The sequence below is a fragment of the Oncorhynchus masou genome, chromosome 18, assembly GCF_036934945.1.
Source record: "Oncorhynchus masou masou isolate Uvic2021 chromosome 18, UVic_Omas_1.1, whole genome shotgun sequence".
Classification (NCBI taxonomy): domain Eukaryota; kingdom Metazoa; phylum Chordata; class Actinopteri; order Salmoniformes; family Salmonidae; genus Oncorhynchus; species Oncorhynchus masou.
In genome coordinates, this window is record NC_088229.1 from 36,641,124 (window position 1) to 36,667,669 (window position 26,546).

General features: G+C 41.5%; 1 protein-coding gene across 1 annotated transcript in view; it reads left to right on the forward strand.

The window, feature by feature from the left end:
• Positions 1–26,214, forward strand: part of tafa5l (TAFA chemokine like family member 5, like) — a 66,632-nt gene extending 40,418 nt beyond the window's left edge. Inside the window, exons 4-5 of the mRNA XM_064921833.1 lie at positions 21,147–21,193; positions 23,891–26,214. Coding sequence (XP_064777905.1) covers positions 21,147–21,170 — 24 coding nt within the window. The 3' untranslated portion in view covers positions 21,171–21,193; positions 23,891–26,214. The remainder of the gene's footprint in view (positions 1–21,146; positions 21,194–23,890) is intronic.
• The last annotated feature ends 332 nt before the right edge of the window (positions 26,215–26,546 follow it).

Consider the following 26,546-nt stretch of genomic DNA (forward strand, 5'->3'; position numbering starts at 1 on the left):
TAGTATCCCCTCCTCATAGTTACAGACCCAACAACATTATATAGTTTCCCCTCCTCATAGTTACAGACCCAACAACATTATATAGTATCCCCTCCTCGTGGTTACAGACCCAACAACATTGTATAGTATCCCTCATCATGGTTACAGACCCAACAACATTATATAGTATCCCCTCCTCATAGTTACAGACCCAACAACATTATATAGTATCCCTCCTCATGGTTACAGACCCAACAACATTATATAGTATCCCTCCTCATGGTTACAGACCCAACAACATTATATAGTATCCCCTCCTCATGGTTACAGACCCAACAACATTATATAGTATCCCTCCTCATGGTTACAGACCCAACAACATTGTATTGTATCCCCTCCTCGTGGTTACAGACCCAACAACATTATATAGTATCCCCTCCTTGTCGTTACAGACCCAACAACATTATATAGTATCCCCTCCTTGTCGTTACAGACCCAACAACATTATATAGTATCCCCTCCTTGTGGTTACAGACCCAACAACATTATATAGTATCCCCTCCTTGTGGTTACAGACCCAACAACATTATATAGTATCCCCTCCTCATGGTTACAGATTCAACAACATTATATAGTATCCCCTCCTCCTGTTTACAGACCCAACAACATTATATAGTATCCCTCCTCATGGTTACAGACCCAAAAACATTATATAGTATCCCCTCCTCATGGTTACAGACCCAACAACATTATATAGTATCCTCCTCGTGGTTACAGACCCAACAACATTATATAGTATCCCCTCCTCATGGTTACAGACCCAACAACATTATATAGTATTCCCTCCTCGTGGTTACAGACCCAACAACATTATATAGTATCCCATCCTCATAGTTACAGACCCAACAACATTATATAGTATCCCTCCTCATGGTTACAGACCCAACAACATTATATAGTATCCCTCCTCATGGTTACAGACCCAACAACATTATATAGTATCCCCTCCTCATGGTTACAGACCCAACAACATTATATAGTATCCCTCCTCATGGTTACAGACCCAAAAACATTATATAGTATCCCCTCCTCATGGTTACAGACCCAACAACATTATATAGTATCCCTCCTCGTGGTTACAGACCCAACAACATTATATAGTATCCCCTCCTCATGGTTACAGACCCAACAACATTATATAGTATCCCCTCCTCGTGGTTACAGACCCAACAACATTATATAGTATCCCTCCTCATGGTTACAGACCCAAAAACATTATATAGTATCCCCTCCTCATGGTTACAGACCCAACAACATTATATAGTATCCCTCCTCGTGGTTACAGACCCAACAACATTATATAGTATCCCTCCTTGTGGTTACAGACCCAACAACATTATATAGTGTCCCTCATCGTGGTTACAGACCCAACAACATTATATAGTATCCCCTCCTCGTGGTTACAGACCCAACAACATGATATAGTATCCCTCCTCATGGTTACAGACCCAACAACATTATATAGTATCCCTCCTCATGGTTACAGACCCAACAACATTATATAGTATCCCTCCTCATGTTTACAGACCCAACACCATTATATAGTATCCCTCCTCATGGTTACAGACCCAACAACATTATATAGTATCCCCTCCTCACAATTACAGACCCAACAACATGATATAGTATCCCCTCCTCATGGTTACAGACCCAAAAACATTATATAGTATCCCCTCCTCATGGTTACAGACCCAACAACATTATATAGTATTCCCTCCTCGTGGTTACAGACCCAACAACATTATATAGTATCCCTCCTCATGGTTACAGACCCAACAACATTATATAGTATCCCCTCCTCATGGTTACAGACCCAACAACATTATATAGTATCCCCTCCTCATGGTTACAGACCCAACAACATTATATAGTATCCCCTCCTCGTGGTTACAGACCCAACAACATTATATAGTATCCCTCCTCATGGTTACAGACCCAACAACATTATATAGTATCCCCTCCTTGTGGTTACAGACCCAACAACATTATATAGTATCCCTCCTCATGGTTACAGACCCAACAACATTTTATAGTATCCCTCCTTGTGGTTACAGACCCAACAACATTATATAGTATCCCCTCCTCATGGTTACAGACCCAACAACATTATATAGTATCCCCTCCTCGTGGTTACAGACCCAACAACATTATATAGTATCCCTCCTCATGGTTACAGACCCAACAACATTATATAGTATCCCCTCCTCGTGGTTACAGACCCAACAACATTATATAGTATCCCCTCCTCATGGTTACAGACCCAACAACATTATATAGTATCCCTCCTCATGGTTACAGACCCAAAAACATTATATAGTATCCCCTCCTCATGGTTACAGACCCAGCAACATTATATAGTATCCCCTCCTTGTGGTTACAGACCCAACAACATTATATAGTATCCCCTCCTCATGGTTACAGACCCAACAACATTATATAGTATCCCCTCCTTGTGGTTACAGACCCAACAACATTATATAGTATCCCCTCCTCGTGGTTACAGACCCAACAACATTATATTGTATCCCCTCCTCATAGTTACAGACCCAACAACATTATATAGTATCCCCTCCTCATGGTTACAGACCCAACAACATTATATAGTATCCCCTCCTCATAGTTACAGACCCAACAACATTATATAGTTTCCCCTCCTCATAGTTACAGACCCAACAACATTATATAGTATCCCCTCCTCGTGGTTACAGACCCAACAACATTGTATAGTATCCCTCCTCATGGTTACAGACCCAACAACATTATATAGTATCCCCTCCTCATAGTTACAGACCCAACAACATTATATAGTATCCCTCCTCATGGTTACAGACCCAACAACATTATATAGTATCCTCCTCATGGTTACAGACCCAACAACATTATATAGTATCCCCTCCTCATGGTTACAGACCCAACAACATTATATAGTATCCCTCCTCATGGTTACAGACCCAACAACATTGTATTGTATCCCCTCCTCGTGGTTACAGACCCTACAACATTATATAGTATCCCTCCTCATGGTTACAGACCCAACAATATTATATAGTATCCCCTCCTCATGGTTACAGACCCAACAACATTATATAGTATCCCTCCTCATGGTTACAGACCCAACAACATTGTATTGTATCCCCTCCTCGTGGTTACAGACCCAACAACATTATATAGTATCCCCTCCTTGTCGTTACAGACCCAACAACATTATATAGTATCCCTCCTCATGGTTACAGACCCAACAACATTATATAGTATCCCCTCCTTGTGGTTACAGACCCAACAACATTATATAGTATCCCCTCCTCATGGTTACAGACCCAACAACATTATATAGTATCCCCTCCTCGTGGTTACAGACCCAACAACATTATATAGTATCCCTCCTCATGGTTACAGACCCAAAAACATTGTATAGTATCCCCTCCTCATGGTTACAGACCCAACAACATTATATAGTATCCCTCCTCGTGGTTACAGACCCAACAACATTATATAGTGTCCCTCATCGTGGTTACAGACCCAACAACATTATATAGTATCCCCTCCTTGTGGTTACAGACCCAACAACATTATATAGTATCCCCTCCTCATGGTTACAGACCCAACAACATTATATAGTATCCCCTCCTCGTGGTTACAGACCCAACAACATTATATAGTATCCCTCCTCATGGTTACAGACCCAAAAACATTGTATAGTATCCCCTCCTCATGGTTACAGACCCAACAACATTATATAGTATCCCTCCTCGTGGTTACAGACCCAACAACATTATATAGTGTCCCTCATCGTGGTTACAGACCCAACAACATTATATAGTATCCCCTCCTCGTGGTTACAGACCCAACAACATGATATAGTATCCCCTCCTCATGGTTACAGACCCAACAACATTATATAGTATCCCTCCTCATGGTTACAGACCCAACAACATTATATAGTATCCCTCCTCATGTTTACAGACCCAACACCATTATATAGTATCCCTCCTCATGGTTACAGACCCAACAACATTATATAGTATCCCTCCTCATGGTTACAGACCCAACAACATTATATAGTATCCCCTCCTCATGGTTACAGACCCAACAACATTATATAGTATCCCCTCCTCATGGTTACAGACCCAACAACATTATATAGTATCCCTCCTCATGGTTACAGACCCAACAACATTATATTGTATCCCCTCCTCGTGGTTACAGACCCAACAACATTAAAAGTATCCCCTCCTTGTGGTTACAGACCCAACAACATTATATAGTATCCCCTCCTCGTGGTTACAGACCCAACAACATTATATAGTATCCCTCCTCATGGTTACAGACCCAACAACATTATATAGTATCCCCTCCTCGTGGTTACAGACCCAACAACATTATATAGTATCCCTCCTCATGGTTACAGACCCAAAAACATTGTATAGTATCCCCTCCTCATGGTTACAGACCCAACAACATTATATAGTATCCCTCCTCGTGGTTACAGACCCAACAACATTATATAGTGTCCCTCATCGTGGTTACAGACCCAACAACATTATATAGTATCCCCTCCTCGTGGTTACAGACCCAACAACATGATATAGTATCCCCTCCTCATGGTTACAGACCCAACAACATTATATAGTATCCCTCCTCATGGTTACAGACCCAACAACATTATATAGTATCCCTCCTCATGTTTACAGACCCAACACCATTATATAGTATCCCTCCTCATGGTTACAGACCCAACAACATTATATAGTATCCCTCCTCATGGTTACAGATCCAACAACATTATATAGTATCCCCTCCTCATGGTTACAGTCCCAACAACATTATATAGTATCCCTCCTCATGGTTACAGACCCAACAACATTATATAGTATCCCTCCTCATGGTTACAGACCCAACAACATTATATAGTATCCCTCCTCATGGTTACAGACCCAACAACATTATATAGTATCCCTCCTCATGGTTACAGACCCAACAACATTATATAGTATCCCCTCCTCATGGTTACAGACCCAACAACATTATATAGTATCCCTCCTCATGGTTACAGACCCAACAACATTATATAGTATCCCTCCTCATGGTTACAGACCCAACAACATTATATAGTATCCCTCCTCATGGTTACAGACCCAACAACATTATATAGTATCCCCTCCTCATGGTTACAGACCCAACAACATTATATAGTATCCCCTCATGGTTACAGACCCAACAACATTATATAGTATCCCCTCATGGTTACAGACCCAACAACATTATATAGTATCCCCTCCTCATGGTTACAGACCCAACAACATTATATAGTATCCCCTCATGGTTACAGACCCAACAACATTATATTGTATCCCCTCCTCGTGGTTACAGACCCAACAACATTAAAAAGTATCCCCTCCTTGTGGTTACAGACCCAACAACATTATATAGTATCCCCTCCTCGTGGTTACAGACCCAACAACATTATATAGTATCCCTCCTCATGGTTACAGACCCAACAACATTATATAGTATCCCCTCCTCGTGGTTACAGACCCAACAACATTATATAGTATCCCCTCCTCATGGTTACAGACCCAACAACATTATATAGTATCCCTCCTCATGGTTACAGACCCAAAAACATTATATAGTATCCCCTCCTCATGGTTACAGACCCAGCAACATTATATAGTATCCCTCCTCATGGTTACAGACCCAACAACATTATATAGTATCCCCTCCTCATGGTTACAGACCCAACAACATTATATAGTATCCCTCCTCATGGTTACAGACCCAACAACATTATATAGTATCCCCTCCTCATGGTTACAGACCCAACAACATTATATAGTATCCCTCCTCATGGTTACAGACCCAACAACATTATATAGTATCCCTCCTCATGGTTACAGACCCAACAACATTATATAGTATCCCCTCCTCATAGTTACAGACCCAACAACATTATATAGTATTCCCTCCTCGTGGTTACAGACCCAACAACATTATATAGTATCCCTCCTCATGGTTACAGACCCAACAACATTATATAGTATCCCTCCTCATGGTTACAGACCCAACAACATTATATAGTATCCCCTCCTCATGGTTACAGACCCAACAACATTATATAGTATCCCCTCCTCGTGGTTACAGACCCAACAACATTATATAGTATCCCTCCTCATGGTTACAGACCCAACAACATTATATAGTATCCCCTCCTCATGGTTACAGACCCAACAACATTATATAGTATCCCCTCCTCGTGGTTACAGACCCAACAACATTATATAGTATCCCCTCCTCATAGTTACAGACCCAACAACATTATATAGTTTCCCCTCCTCATAGTTACAGACCCAACAACATTATATAGTATCCCCTCCTCGTGGTTACAGACCCAACAACATTGTATAGTATCCCTCATCATGGTTACAGACCCAACAACATTATATAGTATCCCCTCCTCATAGTTACAGACCCAACAACATTATATAGTATCCCTCCTCATGGTTACAGACCCAACAACATTATATAGTATCCCTCCTCATGGTTACAGACCCAACAACATTATATAGTATCCCCTCCTCATGGTTACAGACCCAACAACATTATATAGTATCCCTCCTCATGGTTACAGACCCAACAACATTGTATTGTATCCCCTCCTCGTGGTTACAGACCCAACAACATTATATAGTATCCCCTCCTTGTCGTTACAGACCCAACAACATTATATAGTATCCCCTCCTTGTCGTTACAGACCCAACAACATTATATAGTATCCCCTCCTTGTGGTTACAGACCCAACAACATTATATAGTATCCCCTCCTTGTGGTTACAGACCCAACAACATTATATAGTATCCCCTCCTCATGGTTACAGATTCAACAACATTATATAGTATCCCCTCCTCCTGTTTACAGACCCAACAACATTATATAGTATCCCTCCTCATGGTTACAGACCCAAAAACATTATATAGTATCCCCTCCTCATGGTTACAGACCCAACAACATTATATAGTATCCCTCCTCGTGGTTACAGACCCAACAACATTATATAGTATCCCCTCCTCATGGTTACAGACCCAACAACATTATATAGTATCCCCTCCTCCTGTTTACAGACCCAACAACATTATATAGTATCCCTCCTCATGGTTACAGACCCAAAAACATTATATAGTATCCCCTCCTCATGGTTACAGACCCAACAACATTATATAGTATCCCCTCCTCATGGTTACAGACCCAACAACATTATATAGTATTCCCTCCTCGTGGTTACAGACCCAACAACATTATATAGTATCCCATCCTCATAGTTACAGACCCAACAACATTATATAGTATCCCTCCTCATGGTTACAGACCCAACAACATTATATAGTATCCCTCCTCATGGTTACAGACCCAACAACATTATATAGTATCCCCTCCTCATGGTTACAGACCCAACAACATTATATAGTATCCCTCCTCATGGTTACAGACCCAAAAACATTATATAGTATCCCCTCCTCATGGTTACAGACCCAACAACATTATATAGTATCCCTCCTCGTGGTTACAGACCCAACAACATTATATAGTATCCCCTCCTCATGGTTACAGACCCAACAACATTATATAGTATCCCCTCCTCGTGGTTACAGACCCAACAACATTATATAGTATCCCTCCTCATGGTTACAGACCCAAAAACATTATATAGTATCCCCTCCTCATGGTTACAGACCCAACAACATTATATAGTATCCCTCCTCGTGGTTACAGACCCAACAACATTATATAGTATCCCTCCTTGTGGTTACAGACCCAACAACATTATATAGTGTCCCTCATCGTGGTTACAGACCCAACAACATTATATAGTATCCCCTCCTCGTGGTTACAGACCCAACAACATGATATAGTATCCCCTCCTCATGGTTACAGACCCAACAACATTATATAGTATCCCTCCTCATGGTTACAGACCCAACAACATTATATAGTATCCCTCCTCATGTTTACAGACCCAACACCATTATATAGTATCCCTCCTCATGGTTACAGACCCAACAACATTATATAGTATCCCCTCCTCACAATTACAGACCCAACAACATGATATAGTATCCCCTCCTCATGGTTACAGACCCAACAACATTATATAGTATTCCCTCCTCGTGGTTACAGACCCAACAACATTATATAGTATCCCTCCTCATGGTTACAGACCCAACAACATTATATAGTATCCCCTCCTCATGGTTACAGACCCAACAACATTATATAGTATCCCCTCCTCATGGTTACAGACCCAACAACATTATATAGTATCCCCTCCTCGTGGTTACAGACCCAACAACATTATATAGTATCCCTCCTCATGGTTACAGACCCAACAACATTATATAGTATCCCCTCCTTGTGGTTACAGACCCAACAACATTATATAGTATCCCTCCTCATGGTTACAGACCCAACAACATTTTATAGTATCCCCTCCTTGTGGTTACAGACCCAACAACATTATATAGTATCCCCTCCTCATGGTTACAGACCCAACAACATTATATAGTATCCCCTCCTCGTGGTTACAGACCCAACAACATTATATAGTATCCCTCCTCATGGTTACAGACCCAACAACATTATATAGTATCCCTCCTCATGGTTACAGACCCAACAACATTATATAGTATCCCTCCTCATGGTTACAGACCCAACAACATTATATAGTATCCCCTCCTCATGGTTACAGACCCAACAACATTATATAGTATCCCTCCTCATGGTTACAGACCCAACAACATTATATAGTATCCCCTCCTCATGGTTACAGACCCAACAACATTATATAGTATCCCTCCTCATGGTTACAGACCCAACAACATTATATAGTATCCCCTCCTCATGGTTACAGACCCAACAACATTATATAGTATCCCCTCCTCATGGTTACAGACCCAACAACATTATATAGTATCCCCTCCTCATGGTTACAGACCCAACAACATTATATAGTATCCCCTCCTCATGGTTACAGACCCAACAACATTATATAGTATCCCCTCCTTGTGGTTACAGACCCAACAACATTATATAGTATCCCTCCTCATGGTTACAGACCCAACAACATTATATAGTATCCCCTCCTCATGGTTACAGACCCAACAACATTATATAGTATCCCCTCCTTGTGGTTACAGACCCAACAACATTATATAGTATCCCTCCTCATGGTTACAGACCCAACAACATTATATAGTATCCCCTCCTCATGGTTACAGACCCAACAACATTTTATAGTATCCCCTCCTCGTGGTTACAGACCCAACAACATTATATAGTATCCCCTCCTCCTCGTGGTTACAGACCCAACAACATTATATAGTATCCCTCCTCATGGTTACAGACCCAACAACATTATATAGTATCCCTCCTCATGGTTACAGACCCAACAACATTATATAGTATCCCCTCCTCATGGTTACAGACCCAACAACATTATATAATGTCCCTCCTCGTGGTTACAGACCCAACAACATTATATAGTATCCCCTCCTCGTGGTTACAGACCCAACAACATTATATAGTATCCCCTCCTCATAGTTACAGACCCAACAACATTATATAGTATCCCCTCCTCATGGTTACAGACCCAACAACATTATATAGTATCCCTCCTCATGGTTACAGACCCAACAACATTATATAGTATCCCCTCCTCACAATTACAGACCCAACAACATGATATAGTATCCCCTCCTCATGGTTACAGACCCAACAACATTATATAGTATCCCTCCTTGTGGTTACAGACCCAACAATATTATATAGTATCCCTCCTCATGGTTACAGACCCAACAACATTATATAGTATCCCTCCTCATGGTTACAGACCCAACAACATTATATAGTATCCCCTCCTCGTGGTTCAAATCAAATCAAATCAAATGTATTTGTCACATACACATGGTTAGCAGATGTTAATGCGAGTGTAGCGAAATGCTTGTGCTTCTTGTTCCGACAATGCAATAATAACCAAAGAGTAATCTAACCTAACAATTCCAAAACTACCACCTTATACACACAAGTGTAAACGGATAAAGAATATGTACATAAAGATACATGAATGAGTGATGGTATAGAATGGCATAGTCAAGATGCAGTAGATGGTATCGAGAACAGTATATACATTGTATATAGGGATACTATGAGATGAGTAATGTATGGTATGTAAACAAAGTGGCATAGTTTAAAGTGGCTAGTGATACATGTATTACATAAAGATGCAGTAGATGATATAGAGTACAGTATATACATATACATATGAGATGAGTAATGTAGGGTATGTAAACATTATATTAAGTAGCATTGTTTAAAGTGGCTAGTGGTATATTTTACATCAATTTCCATCAATTCCCATTTTTAAAGTGGCTGGAGTTGAGTCAGTGTGTTGGCAGCAGCCACTCAATGTTAGTGGTGGCTGTTTAATAGTCTGATGGTCTTGAGATAGAAGCTGTTTTTCAGTCTCTCGGTCCCTGCTTTGATGCACCTGTACTGACTTCGCCTTCTGGATGATAGCGGGGTGAACAGGCAGTGGCTCGGGTGGTTGTTGTCCTTGATGATCTTTATGGCCTTCCTGTGACATCGGGTGGTGTAGGTGTCCTGGAGGGCAGGTAGTTTGCCCCCAGTGATGCGTTGTGCAGACCTCACTACACTCTGGAGAGCCTTACGGTGGTGGGCGGAGCAGTTGCCGTACCTGGGCACATTAAAAAGTATCCCTTCCTCGTGTGGAAAAGCACAAGCTAATTTATAATACACAAAGTAAGCAAAACCAATTAAATGCATCATTCCAACATTGCCTAAAATATATACCTATATAAGTTATATATATACACATAACAATTGAGATGTACAAACTATGGCATGAGGAAACGATGAGCGTATAAGAGGCGTGCTGTAATTTCTACTAAGACATTTGAGCGAGGTAGTCGATATCTGTTCAGGACTTTTGAAATGGACAGTGACAGAAGTCAGAACATGGGATGTTCTTACAGTTTTCTATAACAGGGGCATATAAGCAGACAATGAAATCTCCCTTAAAACAGGCTATAGGCTACATGTGCACCACCAAGTCAGAACAGTAGGTTATGTTGTGAGGGGGAGGGACCAAAATCTGAAGGTGAGACCCATGGGCTACTAACAGCTTACTATACAATATACACTTAGTATTACTTTCTTAGCTACAGTATACATATAGTATATCCCTTTTGGGACTCACCGTTGTTGTGCTGTGCTCACTTGAACAGGAAGGTCCTTCTTGTGTCTTCAAAGTCTGGCATTCTCTGGATGAAGTCATGCTAGATTGATAGCATGGCCATTGTATTCAACCTTTTCTGGCCCATGGTGTTGCGTGTGAATGTTTGTCATTTTAAGCTTGGAAAAGAGACCCTTTCTGACAGATGTTTTCAAACCCAGACTTGGACCACACACCACTGAATAGCAGGCAGGGGGAGCAAAATAGTGATTGCTTTGTAATGCTTGCAGTTAGCCACTGATTCCTTCCACACCAATCATTGTTGAAAATTTGCCAGTAGATTGTCGACGTGATTCATGCTGTCGACTGCTTGTCTAGCTTGCTAGCTAAGGTTTTGAAAGTGTGATGTCCAATCAAAGCGAGATATACCGTGATTTGACATTTTATCTGTGGCCAAGTCTTCTTGGACCAGCACTTATACTGTACATTTATGGCAGCACCCAAGGGGGCTTGAACTGCCTAGCTCTCCCTGTAGATTCTGCGGTGACGTAATGTCCCCATGAGTAGCAGAAGACCGAACCACAACTAGAAAAGATTACCAACGCCTGCGCTCTGTGCTTTTGCTGGCTGCCCCTCCACCACAGAAACACCTGCATTTTGAAGCTGCCTTACTCAAGAAAGAGATCATGTTTGTATGCGGCTTTATTATCTCAGAACTAAACAGGTGGGGCCCAAAACAGCTGTGGCTCTGCCCTGAATGACAGGTCGCCACGGGTGTTAATATAGTGCTGCCCCAACTCTGGTGCAGTATACCCCTACGCAGTATGCAACCATGCTGTCAGAGGTACTTCAAATCAAAGTGTATTGGTCACATACACAGATTTGCTGACGTTATCTCCAGGGCAGTGAAATGCTTGTGTTTGTAGCTCCAACAGTGTAGTAATACCTAGCAATACAAAACAATACACACATAATACAAAAAGTTAAAAGAAAGAAATTAAGAAATGTCAAAACGAATCCAATTAACGACCCAAATAGCACTGTAACAGTAATCCATATGCAATCTATATGTGTACACAACGGATTAATTTTGAGCAGATATACTAAGAATGATATGTTCAGCAGTATATATACTAAGAATGATATGTTCAGCAGTATATATACTAAGAATGATATGTTCAGCAGTAGATATATTAAGAATGATATGTTCAGCAGTAGATATATTAAGAATGATATGTTCAGCAGCAGATATACTAAGAATGATATGTTCAGCAGTATATATACTAAGAATTATATGTTCAGCAGCAGATATACTAAGAATGATATGTTCAGCAGTATATATACTAAGAAATATATGTTCAGCAGTAGATATACTAAGAATAATATGTTCAGCAGTAGATATACTAAGAATGATATGTTCAGCAGTAGATATACTAAGAATGATATGTTCAGCAGTAGATATACTAAGAATGATATGTTCAGCAGTAGATATACTAAGAATGATATGTTCAGCAGTAGATATACTAATAATGATATGTTCAGCAGTAGATATACTAATAATGATATGTTCAGCAGTAGATATACTAAGAATGATATGTTCAGCAGTAGATATATTAAGAATGATATGTTCAGCAGTAGATATACTAAGAATGATATGTTCAGCAGTAGATATACCAAGAATGATATGTTCAGCAGTAGATATACCAAGAATGATATGTTCAGCAGTAGATATATTAAGAATGATATGTTCAGCAGTAGATATACTAAGAATGATATGTTCAGCAGTAGATATACCAAGAATGATATGTTCAGCAGTAGATATACTAAGAATGATATGTTCAGCAGTAGATATACTAAGAATGATATGTTCAGCAGCAGATATACTAAGAATGATATGTTCAGCAGCAGATATACTAAGAATGATATGTTCAGCAGCAGATATACTAAGAATGATATGTTCAGCAGTAGATATACTAAGAATGATATTTTCAGCAGTATATATACTAAGAATGATATGTTCAGCAGCAGATATACTAAGAATGATATGTTCAGCAGTAGATATACTAAGAATGATATTTTCAGCAGTATATATACTAAGAATGATATGTTCAGCAGCAGATATACTAAGAATGATATGTTCAGCAGTAGATATACTAAGAATTATATGTTCAGCAGCAGATAGACTAAGAATGAAATGTTCAGCAGTAGATATACTAAGAATGATATGTTCAGCAGTAGATATACTAAGAATGATATGTTCAGCAGTAGATATATTAGAGTCAGCTATGTCAAGAATCCAGTATAGACATAAATGAACACTGTAAATAAAATGCAATGTTCAATAGTATAAATATTAGAATGAGCTATCTCGAGAGCAGTAGATTATGTACTGTAAATACACAGTACAAATACAAAATCCCATGGCAAAAGGGATAGAAATGTAGGACATTTGCTTCTGGATCTGAGTCCGGAATTTAAATAATATACTGTGCATTTGTAAAGTATTCAGACCCCCTTCCCCTTTTCCACATGTTGTTACGTTACAGCCTTATTCTAAAATTGATTCAATTATTATTATTATTATTATTTTTATTATTTTCCTCGTCAATCTACACACAATAGTTTTTTTTAAACATTTTTGCAAATGTATAAACATTTTAGAACAGAAATACCTTATTTACATAACTATTCAGACCTTTGGCCATAAGACTCAAAATTGAGCTCAGGTGCATCCTGTTTCCATGGATCATCCTTGAGATGTTTCTACAACTTGATTGGAGTCCACCTGTAGCAAATTCAATTGATTGGACATGATTTGGAAAGATACACACCTGTCTATAAGGGCCCACAGTTGACACTACATAACAGTGCAAAAACCAAGCCATGAGGTCGAAGGATATGTCTGTAGAGCTCCGAGACATGATTGGGTCGAGGCACAGATCTCGGGAAGGGTACAAAAAAATTCTGCAGCATTGAAGGTCCCCAAGAACACCATGGCCTCCGTTCTTAAATGGAAGAAGTTTGGAACCACCAAGACTCTTCCTAGAGCTGGCCGCCCAACCAAACTGAGCAATCGGGGGAGAAGGACCTTGGTCAGGGAGGTTACCAAGAACCCCATCTCTGCAGCACTCCATGAATCAGGCCTTATTGGTAGAGTGGCCAGACGGAAGTCACTCCTCAGTAAAAGGCACATAATAGCCCGCTCGGAGTTTGCCAAAAGGCACCTAAAGACTCTCAGACCATGAGAAACAAGATTCCCTGGTCTGATGAAACCAAGATTGAACTCTTTGGTCTGAATGCCAAGCATCATATCTGGAGGAAACCTGTCACCAGCTGTGGGGATGTTTTCAGCAGCAGGGACTGGGAGACTAGGTAGGAAAGATGAACGGAGCATGGTACAGAGGTCCATGATGAAAACCTGCGCCAGAGCACTCAGGACCTCAGACTGGGTTGAAGATTCACCTTCCAACAGTACAACAACCCTACTTACACAGCGAAGACAACACAGGAGTGGCTTCGGGACAAGTCTCTGAATGTCCTTGAGTGGCCCAGCCAGAGCCTGGACTTGAGCCCAATTGAACATCTCTGGAGAGACCTGAAAATACACTGCTCAAAAAAATAAAGGGAACACTAAAACAACACATCCTAGATCTGAATGAAATATTCTTATTAAAGACTTTTTTCTTTACATAGTTGAATGTGCTGACAACAAAATCACACAAAAATTATCAATGAAAATCAAATTTATCAACCCATGGAGGTCTGGATTTGGAGTCACACTCAAAATTAAAGTGGAAAACCACACTACAGGCTGATCCAACTTTGATGTAATGTCCTTAAAACAAGTCAAAATGAGGCTCAGTAGTGTGTGTGGCCTCCACGTGCCTGTATGACCTCCCTACAACGCCTGAGCATGCTCCTGATGAGGTGGCGGATGGTCTCCTGAGGGATCTCCTCCCAGACCTGGACTAAAGCATCTGCCAACTCCTGGACAGTCTGTGGTGCAACGTGGTGTTGGTGGATGGAGCGAGACATGATGTCCCAGATGTGTTCAATTGGATTCAAGTCTGGGGAACGGGCGGGCCAGTCCATAGCATCAATGCCTTCCTCTTGCAGGAACTGCTGACACACTCCAGCCACATGAGGTCTAGCATTGTCTTGCATTAGGAGGAACCCAGGGCCAACCACACCAGCATATGGTCTCACAAGGGGTCTGAGGATCTCATCTCGGTACCTAATGGCAGTCAGGCTACCTCTGGCGAGAACATGGAGGGCTGTGCGGACCCCCAAAGACATGCCACCCCACACCATGACTGACCCACCGCCAAACCGGTCATGCTGGAGGATGTTGCAGGCAGCAGAATGTTCTCCAAGCCGTCTCCAGACTCTGTCACGTCTGTCACATGTGCTCAGTGTGAATCTGCTTTCATCTGTGAAGAGCACAGGGCGCCAGTGGCGAATTTGCCAATCTTGGTGTTCTCTGGCAAATGCCAAACGTCCTGCACGGTGTTGGGCTGTAAGCACAACCCCCACCTGTGGACGTCGGTACCTCATACCACCCTCATGGAGTCTGTTTCTGACCGTTTGAGCAGACACATGCACATTTGTGGCCTGCTGGGGGTAATTTTGCAGGGCTCTGGCAGTGCTCCTCCTGCTCCTCCTTGCACAAAGGCGGAGGTAGCGGTCCTGCTGCTGGGTTGTTGCCCTCCTACGGCCTCCTCCACGTCTCCTGATGTACTGGCCTGTCTCCTGGTAGTGCCTCCATGCTCTGGACACTACGCTGACAGACACAGCAAACCTTCTTGCCACAGCTCGCATTGATGTGCCATCCTGAATGAGCTGCACTACCTGAGCCACTTGTGTGGGTTGTAGACTCCGTCTCATGCTACCACGAGAGTGAAAGCACCGCCAGCATTCAAAAGTGACCAAAACATCAGCCAGGAAGCATAGGAACTGAGAAGTGGTCTGTGGTCACCACCTGCAGAAGCACTCCTTTATTGGGGGTGTCTTGCTAATTGCCTATAATTTCCACCTGTTGTCTATTCCATTTGCACAACAGCATGTGAAATTTATTGTCAATCAGTGTTGCTTCCTAAGTGGACAGTTTGATTTCAGTTTGAGCTTGAGAAGATCTGCAGAGAAGAATGGGAGAAACTCCCCAAATACAGGTGTGCCAAGCTCGTAGCTGTCATGGTTCCACCTGTCACCAGAGGGCAGCAGAGACCGTCCTAGAGACATTAACGACACTCCGGTGTGTCCAATTTACTCATTATGATTTACCTGTTAAAAGAGGGGTGTTTTCCCTTTGTAGAAGCTTGAATTGTTTACCGTGTTCTGTTGTTTCCTGAGTGCGTTTTCGAGACATAGTGTTTGTTTTTTTCAAGTGCACTGTGATCCTGCAACTACCGTTTCTCAGTAAAGTATTATGTTTATCCTTAACTACTGATTCCTCGTCTGGTCTTTTCTCTACAGCTGGGTCCAACCTTACCACTTCACATTAGCTTCATACCCAAGAAGACTCAAAGCTGTAATTGCTGCCAAAGTGCTTCAACAAAGCACTGTGTAAAAGGTCTGAATACTTATGTAAATGTCATTAAGGTTTTTTATTTGGAATAAATTTGCAAACATTTCTAAAAACCCGTTTTTGCTTTATTGTGTGTAGATTGATTGGAGGGGGGACAATTTAATCAATTTTAGAGTAGGGCTGTAATGTAATAAAATGTGGGTCTGAATACTTTCCGAATGCACTGCATATATGGGAATGATGTGTATGGACAGTATGTGAATAGAAAATGTGTGTATAGCACTAGTTATATAGGATGAGCCATGACTAGAATACTGTATAGTGAACAAAAATATGAACGCAACAATTTCTACGATTTTACAGAGTTACAGTTCATATAAGGAAATCAGTCAATTGAAATAAATGAATTAGGCCCAAATCTATGGATTTCACATGACTGGCAATACATGCATGCATCAGTTGGTCAGACTTTTTTTTAAGGTAGGGGTATCGAGCAGAAAACCAGTCAATATCTGGTGCGACCACCATTTGCCTCATGCAGCGTGACACATATCCTTCGCATCAGGCTGTTGATTGTGGAATGTTGTCCCACTCCTCTTCAATGGCTGTGCAAAGTTGCTGGATAATGGTGGGAACTGAAACACGCTTTTGTACACATCGATCCAGAGCATCCCAAACATGCTCAATGGGTGACATGTCTGGTGAATATGCATGCCAGTGGGACATTTTCAGATTGCAGAAATTGTGTACAGTTCCTTGCGACATGGGGCTGTGCGTTATGCTGAAACAGGAGGTGATGGCTGCGGAGGAATGGTACGACAATGAGTGTGAGGATCTCTGTGCATTCAAATTGCCATCGATAAAATGCAATTGTTTGTTGTCCGTAGCTTATGCCTGCCCATTCCATAACCCCACCGCCACCATGGGGCACTCTGTTCACAACGTTGACATCAGCAAACTGCTCGCCCACACGACGCCATACACGTGGTCTGCGGTTGTGAGGCCGGTTGGACGTACTGCCAAATACTCTACAATGGCTTTAGGAGGCCAGTTTATGGTATAGAAATTAACATTTGATTCTCTGGCAACAGCTCTAGTGGACATTCCTGCAGTCAGGATGCCAATTCCACGCTCCCTCAAACCTTGTGTGACAAAACTGCCCATTTTAGAGTGGCTTTACATTGTCCCCAGCACAAGGTGCGCCTGTGTAATGCTCATGCTGTTTAATCATCTTCTTGATATGACAGCCACACCTGTCAGGTGTATGGATTATCTTGGCAAAGGAGAAATGCTCACTAACAGGGATGTAAACTAATTTGTGCACAAAATTTGAGAGAAATAAGCTTTTTGTGCGTATGAAAAAGGTCTGGGATATTTTATTTCACCTCATGAAATATGAGACCAACACTTAAGATGTTGTATTCATATTTTGTTTTGTTCGGTGTACATTTTGTTCGGTGTACATATAAAGTTGGTAAAACAGTATGTAAACATTACTAAAGTGACCAGTGTTTAATGACTCAATGTCGATTGGGAAACAGTCTCTAAGGTGCAGAGTAGCCGTCAAGTAACAGGTTTTGAGGTTCAAGTCAGGGTACTGGGTGTGGACAGCTAGTGTTGAAGCTCTTTAATCACAAACTTTTGACCCTCTCCACTACAGCCCCGTTGATGTGGATGGGTTGTGCTTTCTCTGCTGTCTCCTGTCGTCCTCAATCAGCTCCTTTATTTGGTTGACATTGAGGCGCTGTCGGCTGACTCGTCGTTGTAGGTCATCAGGCCTTCCACTATTGTGTCGAGTTTGAGATGTGCGCAGTCATGGGTGAACGAAGAATACAGGAGGGGGCTGAGGACGCACCCCTGTGGGGACCCCATGTTGAGGTTCATCGTGGCGGAGGTGTTGTTGACTACCTTCACCACTTGGGGTCGGCCTGTCAGGAAGTCCAGGACCCAGTTGCACAGGGAGTGGTTCAGACCCAGGGCCAGAGCTTTAACGATGAGCTTGGAGGGCACTATGGTGTTGAAGGCTGAGCTGTAATCGATGAACAGCATTCTAACTTGAGTAAATGGATAGTAATCCTGGATTTTATGTAGCAGTATTTGTAGATGACCTGAGTGAGATCGAACCAGGTAAAATCACCCCAGAGCTAGAAATGTCACAAATGGTGCTGAATCAGACTATTTTGTAAGTTGTCAAGTGGGTGGTCACGTGTGTTAGCGATCAGAGGATCGTTGGGTCGAGCCTGGTAGGGGACAGTTGAAGAATCACAGCTGTTAGCAGCACAGTGAAGCTGTTTTTTTAATGTATTTCTGTGATCCAACTCCTCAGAGAGTGCTAGCATCAGTATACTTTTTCAACAACAGCTGAGCCATGGAACAGCTACTGGCCTATATTCACAAAGTGTCTCGGTGTATGAGTACAGATCTAGGATCCGTTTTCTTTTTTAGATCATAATGAATAAGATTGCATGGATCAGCCCTTTCTTGGACGCTTGACACATACAGCCCCTGGAGCTCAGGGACAGGGTTCAGTAAAACAAAATCATAGCTAATTAGTGAAAAAAACTCATTAGTACATTTGTTGAATCTTTATCTTTGTCTGTCCCTCTCCCAATCTTTCTTTGTATCTCTTTGTAGCCTAAGGAGAGGACTTTGTCTGTGATGTCCATGGGTTTCTTGTCCTGTGAACAGTAGCCATTGCTAAGCTGTTTGTTTGGCTAGCGGTAGTGCTGTCCACTGTCTCTCCCACACCTTTTCCTCTTCTGGGCCCAACTAGCCTTTTAATTAGGGTGAGCAGTTAATAGTGCCAAGCTCGCACCACTGCCACTTCAGCACTTTAGCCTGAGTTAGTATCCCCACAATCGATTTCTAAGAGCGGTAGCAAGAGAAGGCCACTCTATTGTTGAAGTACCAGGGCAATCATGATTCGCCTTTTGGGTGGGGGGGAGGGAGGCTGCTTCTTTCACAGCAAATTATGGAAAAGTGCCAAAGTCAGGTATATCAATACTTTGCTTTCTCCTCGATTCTTGTACTTTTATAATAGATAGCAAGGTCTTGGAATTCTTCTCACACACCACCAGTAAAGAATGTTCTAGGCATTCAGCCTTCAACTGAAGAAAAATAAATAAAATCAAGAAACCTTGTGCTCAATATAGATACTATAAGCTTTTTTCCCCTCTTGCCACTTTTTTGGTTTTGATTCAAAGATGCAGTAGAAGTATTTAGCATTTAGATGACATTGCCAGAGAGGTGCGATGGATCAGCGCCACTCGGAGGAGTGTTTCTCTGATAACATAGGTAGGGCACCCGGACAGACACAACAGACGACCGACACGCCAGATGGACGAACGGACAGAACAGACCGACAAGACAGACATGCAGGTGGGCAGACACGACAGAGAACATTGACAGACAGAAAGACATGGCCAACCAACCAGCCGACAGATGGGTGGGCAGTGGAATACCAGCTGTACCCGTTGTTGCTGCAGGAGCTCAGAACAGCAGAGAGGCTCCGGAGAATGCCATGGCAACTGGCGTAGCACACCCCCCGCAGGGTGCCCCACAGAGACATGGGGGTGACCTTGCTCGGACCTTGCGGGAGGGGGCAGTTCCCACTGCCCACTGCACCACGGCCTCGACTGGCTGCACAGCCCATTAGCTTCCTGATTATGCTCAGCTTAGCCATTAGCTCCTCAGAAATATCTCACCCCCCCCCCCCGGCCCCCTCTACCAGTTTAGATGCCATCATGAGTTTCTTCGAAAATGGGAAGGAAACAACAGCAAGTGCTTTCTAGCTCTGGGGAATGAACGAGACACACAAAAAATACTAGAGTAAAATGGAAAGAAAAGGTTATCTTTTACTATTAAACAACCTGCAGCAAGCATATCGTTTTGTAGATATAGATTGTTTTTCGTAGTTGTATGATTGTATTTTTATATATATATATATATATATATATATGAATATTTATTTTTGCTACAGATTTATAATATAGACTTATAGTATAGATTTTCACTGGACATACAGTATATTGTAATTGTTCTATTATGACACTGGAAGGAAGTTCCTCAGGAACCCATGGCTCAGAGACCCATATGGACCTACCTTACCTGCTAGTACTTCCTGGTAGTGTATAGTTTAAAGGTCAGAAAAATTACAACATTCATCTAGCCTCAGATATAATTTAGTCTTGCCATCTTTGCTTCAAAGTGGACATGTTGTATGCTCCTGGCCATTTTACTGGAAAGAAAAGCATGATAGTTTATACTTTGATAAAGGAGAGCTGTCTGTCCTGATGTTTCTTTGCCTTTCAACCTCTTCTTTTCTTTTTATCTTCTTTCTAGCCCTTGCCTAAGGAGCCATCGTAAGGAGTTAAGAACTAAGTGGGTAGGTGAGTCTGGCTCCATCCATCCTCTCAAAGTGTATGTTGTTTCTTTTATGCACTGCCAGCTGTCTAGTCTGTGGGGCACGCAGAATTGCACATCTGAGACTGTTACCGTCTCCATATACGAACTAATCACCGGAGTTCAAAAGGTCAAACTCCCATGGTGCTCATAGTAAAGGACAACTCCCACCTACTCATGGTTTACATTTTTCTCTTTTACATAGAAAATACACAATTGGTGGCTGCATTTTCCTGTGAGAAAATGGCTTTGATGCTTGCAACAAAAAAAAAGACCAAAAGAAAGATCAAAGGGAGCTATAGTGGTACAAAGTCACCTAATGCAGAGGGTTACAAATTAACAAAGCCCAAAGAGGCTACTTCAAAGGATGATGTTACTTCAAATGGCTGCGTTGTTTAAGAGGACTAGGGAAATACAAGGTGGAGTTGAGAGATTTAGTTATTTTTGGACTGAGAAGGAAAGAAAACTAAAGAGCCGTATTAAGTCAAACAAGCACCCCGAAACAAGCACCCCGAAACAAGCACCCCACCGCAGAAAACCTGAACTGGGGAAACATAATGTATCTGAACCTTTGTTTTGTTTCACGGTAAACATTGGCTACTGCAATTTATCCAATTGCTTATTTTGTTAATTTATTCCATGAAAATACCTCTTATGTGTAACAATAACAATGCTGTTTGTCCATAGTGCAGGGTTGCGTGAATACCAAGCCTAGAAAAAGACAATGGTCGTAAAAGTGGGTGATATTGCCGAATGTCCACGCCTATGTGTCACAGTCTATATTCTAAGATGGATTTACCTTCTTCCACAGAGAAAACAAAATGAATCACAGACAATTACCAGAGACAGGGAGAGAATGAGGATTGGGGGCATCATAAATATTAATTTTCCGGGTGGCTTTAAATTCATGAAATTCTTTGCAGACTCATATTAAAGATTCATATGGACAATCTAGGGTGTAAAAGTTTACCATTGCTACGGTGAATTGGCACTCAGACAGACACGACAGACAGGCCAGACGGACAGACAGAGAGACAGACCATACAGATATACCAGAAATACAAACCAAACAGACAGACAGACATACGAGTGTGCAGACACGACAGATCATTCATTACGTGGAATTATACATTTGCATTTATGTCATATTTACAATTGAAGTCGGAAGTTTATATATACCTTAGCCAAATATACTTTAACTCAGTTTTTCACAATTCCTGACATCCTTAGTAAAAATTCCCTGTCTTAGGTCAGTTAGGATCACCACTTTATTTTAAGAATGTGAAATGTCAGAATAATAGTAGAGAGAATGATTTATTTCAGCTTGTATTTCTTTAATCACATTCCCAGTGGGTCAGAAGTTTACATACACTCAATTAGTATTTGATAGCATTGACTTTAAATTGGTTAACTTGGGTCAAATGTTTTGGGTAGCCTTGTACAAGCTTCCCACAATTGGCCCATTCCTCCTGACAGAGCTGGTGTAAAGGTGTCAGGTTTGTAGACCTTGCTCGCACAAGCTTTTTCAGTTCTGCCTTGACTTTGTGGTCCTTAAGCCATTTTGCCACAACTTTGGAAGTATGCTTGGTCTCATTGTCCATTTGGAAGACCCATTTGCGACCAAGCTTTAACTTCCTGACTGATGTCTTGAGATGTTGCTTCAATATATCCACATAATTTTCCTACCTCATGATGCCATCTATTTTGTGAAGTGCACCAGTCCCTCCTGCAGCAAAGCACTCCCCCCCCAACATAATTGTCACCCCCGTGCTTCATGGTTGGGATGGTGTTCTTCGGGTTGCAAGCCTCCCCTTTCTCCTCCAAACATAACAATGGTCATTATGGCCAAACAGTTCTATTTTTGTTTCATCAGACCAGAGGACATTTCTCCAAAAGAAATGGTGCCATGGTGTTTATGCTTGTGTACTATTGTTTGTACAGATGAACGTGGTACCTTCAGGCATTTGGAAATTGCTCCAAAGGATGACCCAGACTTGTGGAGGTCTACAATTTTGGCTTCATGGCTTCTAAAGCCATGACATCATTTTCTGGATTTTTCCAAGCTGTTTAAAGGCAACTTACTCTATGTAAACTTTTGACCCACTGGAATTGTGATACAGTGAATTGTAAGTGAAATAATCTGTCCTTAAACAATTGTTGGAAAAATTACTTGTCATGCACAAAGTAGATGTCCTGACCGACTTGCAAAAACTATAGTTTGTTAACAAGAAATTTGTGGAGTGGTTGAAAAACGAGTTTTAATGACTCCAACATAAGTGTATGTAAACTTCCGACTTCAACTGTATATGGTTTGAACTCAATGTAATTATTTTAGCATACAAAAATAGATATGGATGACTTAAACAAGATATTTGATTTAACCAATATTTATACAGGTTTTACTCATTGAGCTGATGTCCATTTTAATAGAGAGACCTGTTCAAAGTTATTCTACATAAACTGTGCTAGCCTTCATTATACACCACTTGTATTAATATGAGTGTTTGTATGTTCATCTTACTTGTGAAGTTGCTTTCATTATTCTTATTGTGAAGTCCATAGTGCGTTCAAGATTCAAAGTAATCCTGAAATGACAGTGAACAACCATGAGTGCCTTGTTTACTCAACTCCATTTTTACCCCCTTTCTCTCTCTCTCTCTCTAACCCCCTTACTCCAATCCCAGGTTTATTGCCAGTCATGGCAGAAGGGGAACAGAGGCCAATGACCAGGCAAGCACAGTTTGTGTCCATTCGCCAATTTTGTGCTCAAACCACTACTACCCCACCCCTCCCCCACACCACCACCATCTATCAGAGGAGCCCTACTATGTGACAGTGACACTCCTCTGCTCCCTCATTGGTCCAAAAGTCCGTACCTGCCCATGAAAGCAACTCGCCACAGCGTTGTTATTGGAACCATATCACAAACTGAATGACAAATCCTACTGTATACTGTATATAACCTGTGTTGTTTCAGCACGGCAAGCAGGATAGAACTGGGAGTCTAAACATGTGTAAGGAAACCATTTCGCCACCTACCCCTATGGAACATAATGTGAAGGCATTTTTGGTAACTTGGTTTAAACTAGTCTACAGTTATTTTATGAGTACTGATACGAGAACCATTCACAGGGTCTTTTCACTCACGTAAATAGTCTGTTTGGTTAAGGCGTTGGTTTTGTCCTGTTGGAGAGCCATGATAGGTTTGGTGGACACAGGAGGCTAGTGAAACCAGGATATGATGCCAATGGGTGCCCGTCTTTAGCCATATTTCTCCATCCTCTAAGAAACACCACCACCTGTCTTGGGTATCTGAGGGATGGGGTTCCAAGAGGTTTTGGGATGAAATATGTAGAGAGAAAAGGAGGAAATCCCATGCGAGTATCATGCTCTTCTCTTGTCGTCAATCTCTACAGTGAAAGAAGGATCAAATATATGATATACATTTACAGTTCTGGAGGAGAAACTTTTGGATGGATTGTCAGTGACTGTCTAACTTGACATTGACAAAGCTTTGTTTATCTGGTGCCTACGACTGATGGGACCGTTGCAAGTAAGGGTTCCCTAATAGTGTCTGTGGAAAAACCGCCCGTATGACATCACTCTGCTATAGGAGATCTTTATGAGACACTTACTGACAGACTACACCTGCCTGGCTCTTTATCCTGTGTTCTAATTATTTTTGTTGTGCGTGTGTGTGTGTGTGTGTGTGTGTGTGTGTGTGTGTGTGTGTGTGTGTGTGTGTGTGTGTGTGTGTGTGTGTGTGTGTGTGTGTGTGTGTGTGTGTGTGTGTGTGTGTGTGTGTGTGTGTGTGTGTGTGTGTGTGTGTGTGTGTGCGTCTGGGTGCCTGTGCCTCCTGATATACACTGTGAAATGGGAAATAGTTGACACAATCTTGTTCTTAAGTTTAACACATTCAGTACTGTACTTCTGGACAGAACTGTTCCTGAAGCTCACTATCTTGCAAACTGGTATGATCATGTTTTAGGGGATGCTCGTTGATTTAAAGCTGGAATCCGTACTTGCTGGAGCTGCCATGTCGGTTTGCGATATTAAAGAGACAGTTACTTCAAAAAAATGAGCACTGTTCTTTCCCTCGGACACCACTGCACATCACTGCACATCACTGCACGCCCGATAGAACAGCAGAGTATTTGCTGCAATTTTCTTTTACCACAATGCTAGATGCTCATCTCCTCCGTTTCACCAACAAAACCAAAAAAAACGATAGCAAAAGCTCCGGGTCGAGATGGCGCTGTTTCACCTTGTGCGGATTTCAGCTTTAAAGTGTCATACAGAGGAATCACATGTTTTTAATACAAAAGTGTATTAATATTGACAGATCTATGTCACATAAGTTAAAAGCAGTAATGATAGTCCATGTGTAGTACCTATTCATTATTTCAAAGTTATGTTTTAAATGGCCTTTTTTATAGGAAATAGATGTATGGAGGTATGCTACTTGCAAAGTGCTGCTGTTTATGTTGGGTGTAATGTATACATTCACTGTATAATGTCCCATGGGTATTTCTAACTTCATTTATGTTACGGGATTACGAGAGAGAGTGAGTGTCACAGAGAGAATGAGACCATAAAGGACATTGTATATCACTGAAATGGAGTTGTTCTTTTTCACCAGAAAGATATACTTACTGTATGTTAATATACTGTATGCTCCTTTGAGAGACACGGGGATGAAAAAAGCCTTCCATCCCTGGGGCTAATGTAATTGCCTTTAAGTGTGTGTGTGTGGTGTGCGTGCATATGAGTGTGTGTGTGCTTGCGTGTATGTGGGTGTGCATGTCTATGAGCGCAGGTGTGGGTGTGCGTACACATGTTCACTGTGTCCATTTGTGTGTGCTTGATTGATGTGTGAAGAGAGCACCACAATTCTCATCTAATTACACTTAACTTTAATTACTCCCAGCTGTACCCATGTCCTTTTCTTTCACTATTTTGTCTTATTTATTTTTTTAACCAACACAAATAAAATGTCCCCTTGATTTGATCTGATTCCATGGATGAATCTCTGAATCCACATCAGATGCATGACACAATGAAAGTTCTATCACCGGGTTCCGCAACTGGCTTGCCCACGGGCTGAATTTGGCCTGCGGGTGATTTTATTTGGCCCCAAAAGTTTAATGAGCGTTACAGAGAGATGAATGGGATCATATACAAATATAAGCAAGGTTTGAATTTAATATGTTTTAGTCAAATACTATCTGTTTAGACTTCTTGCGGTCAATTTGCAGTCTACAAATTATTTGTAATTATGTTCCCGCCCCCTGACCATCGCTCAAGAACAAGTCGGCCCTCTGCTGAATCTCGTTAATGATC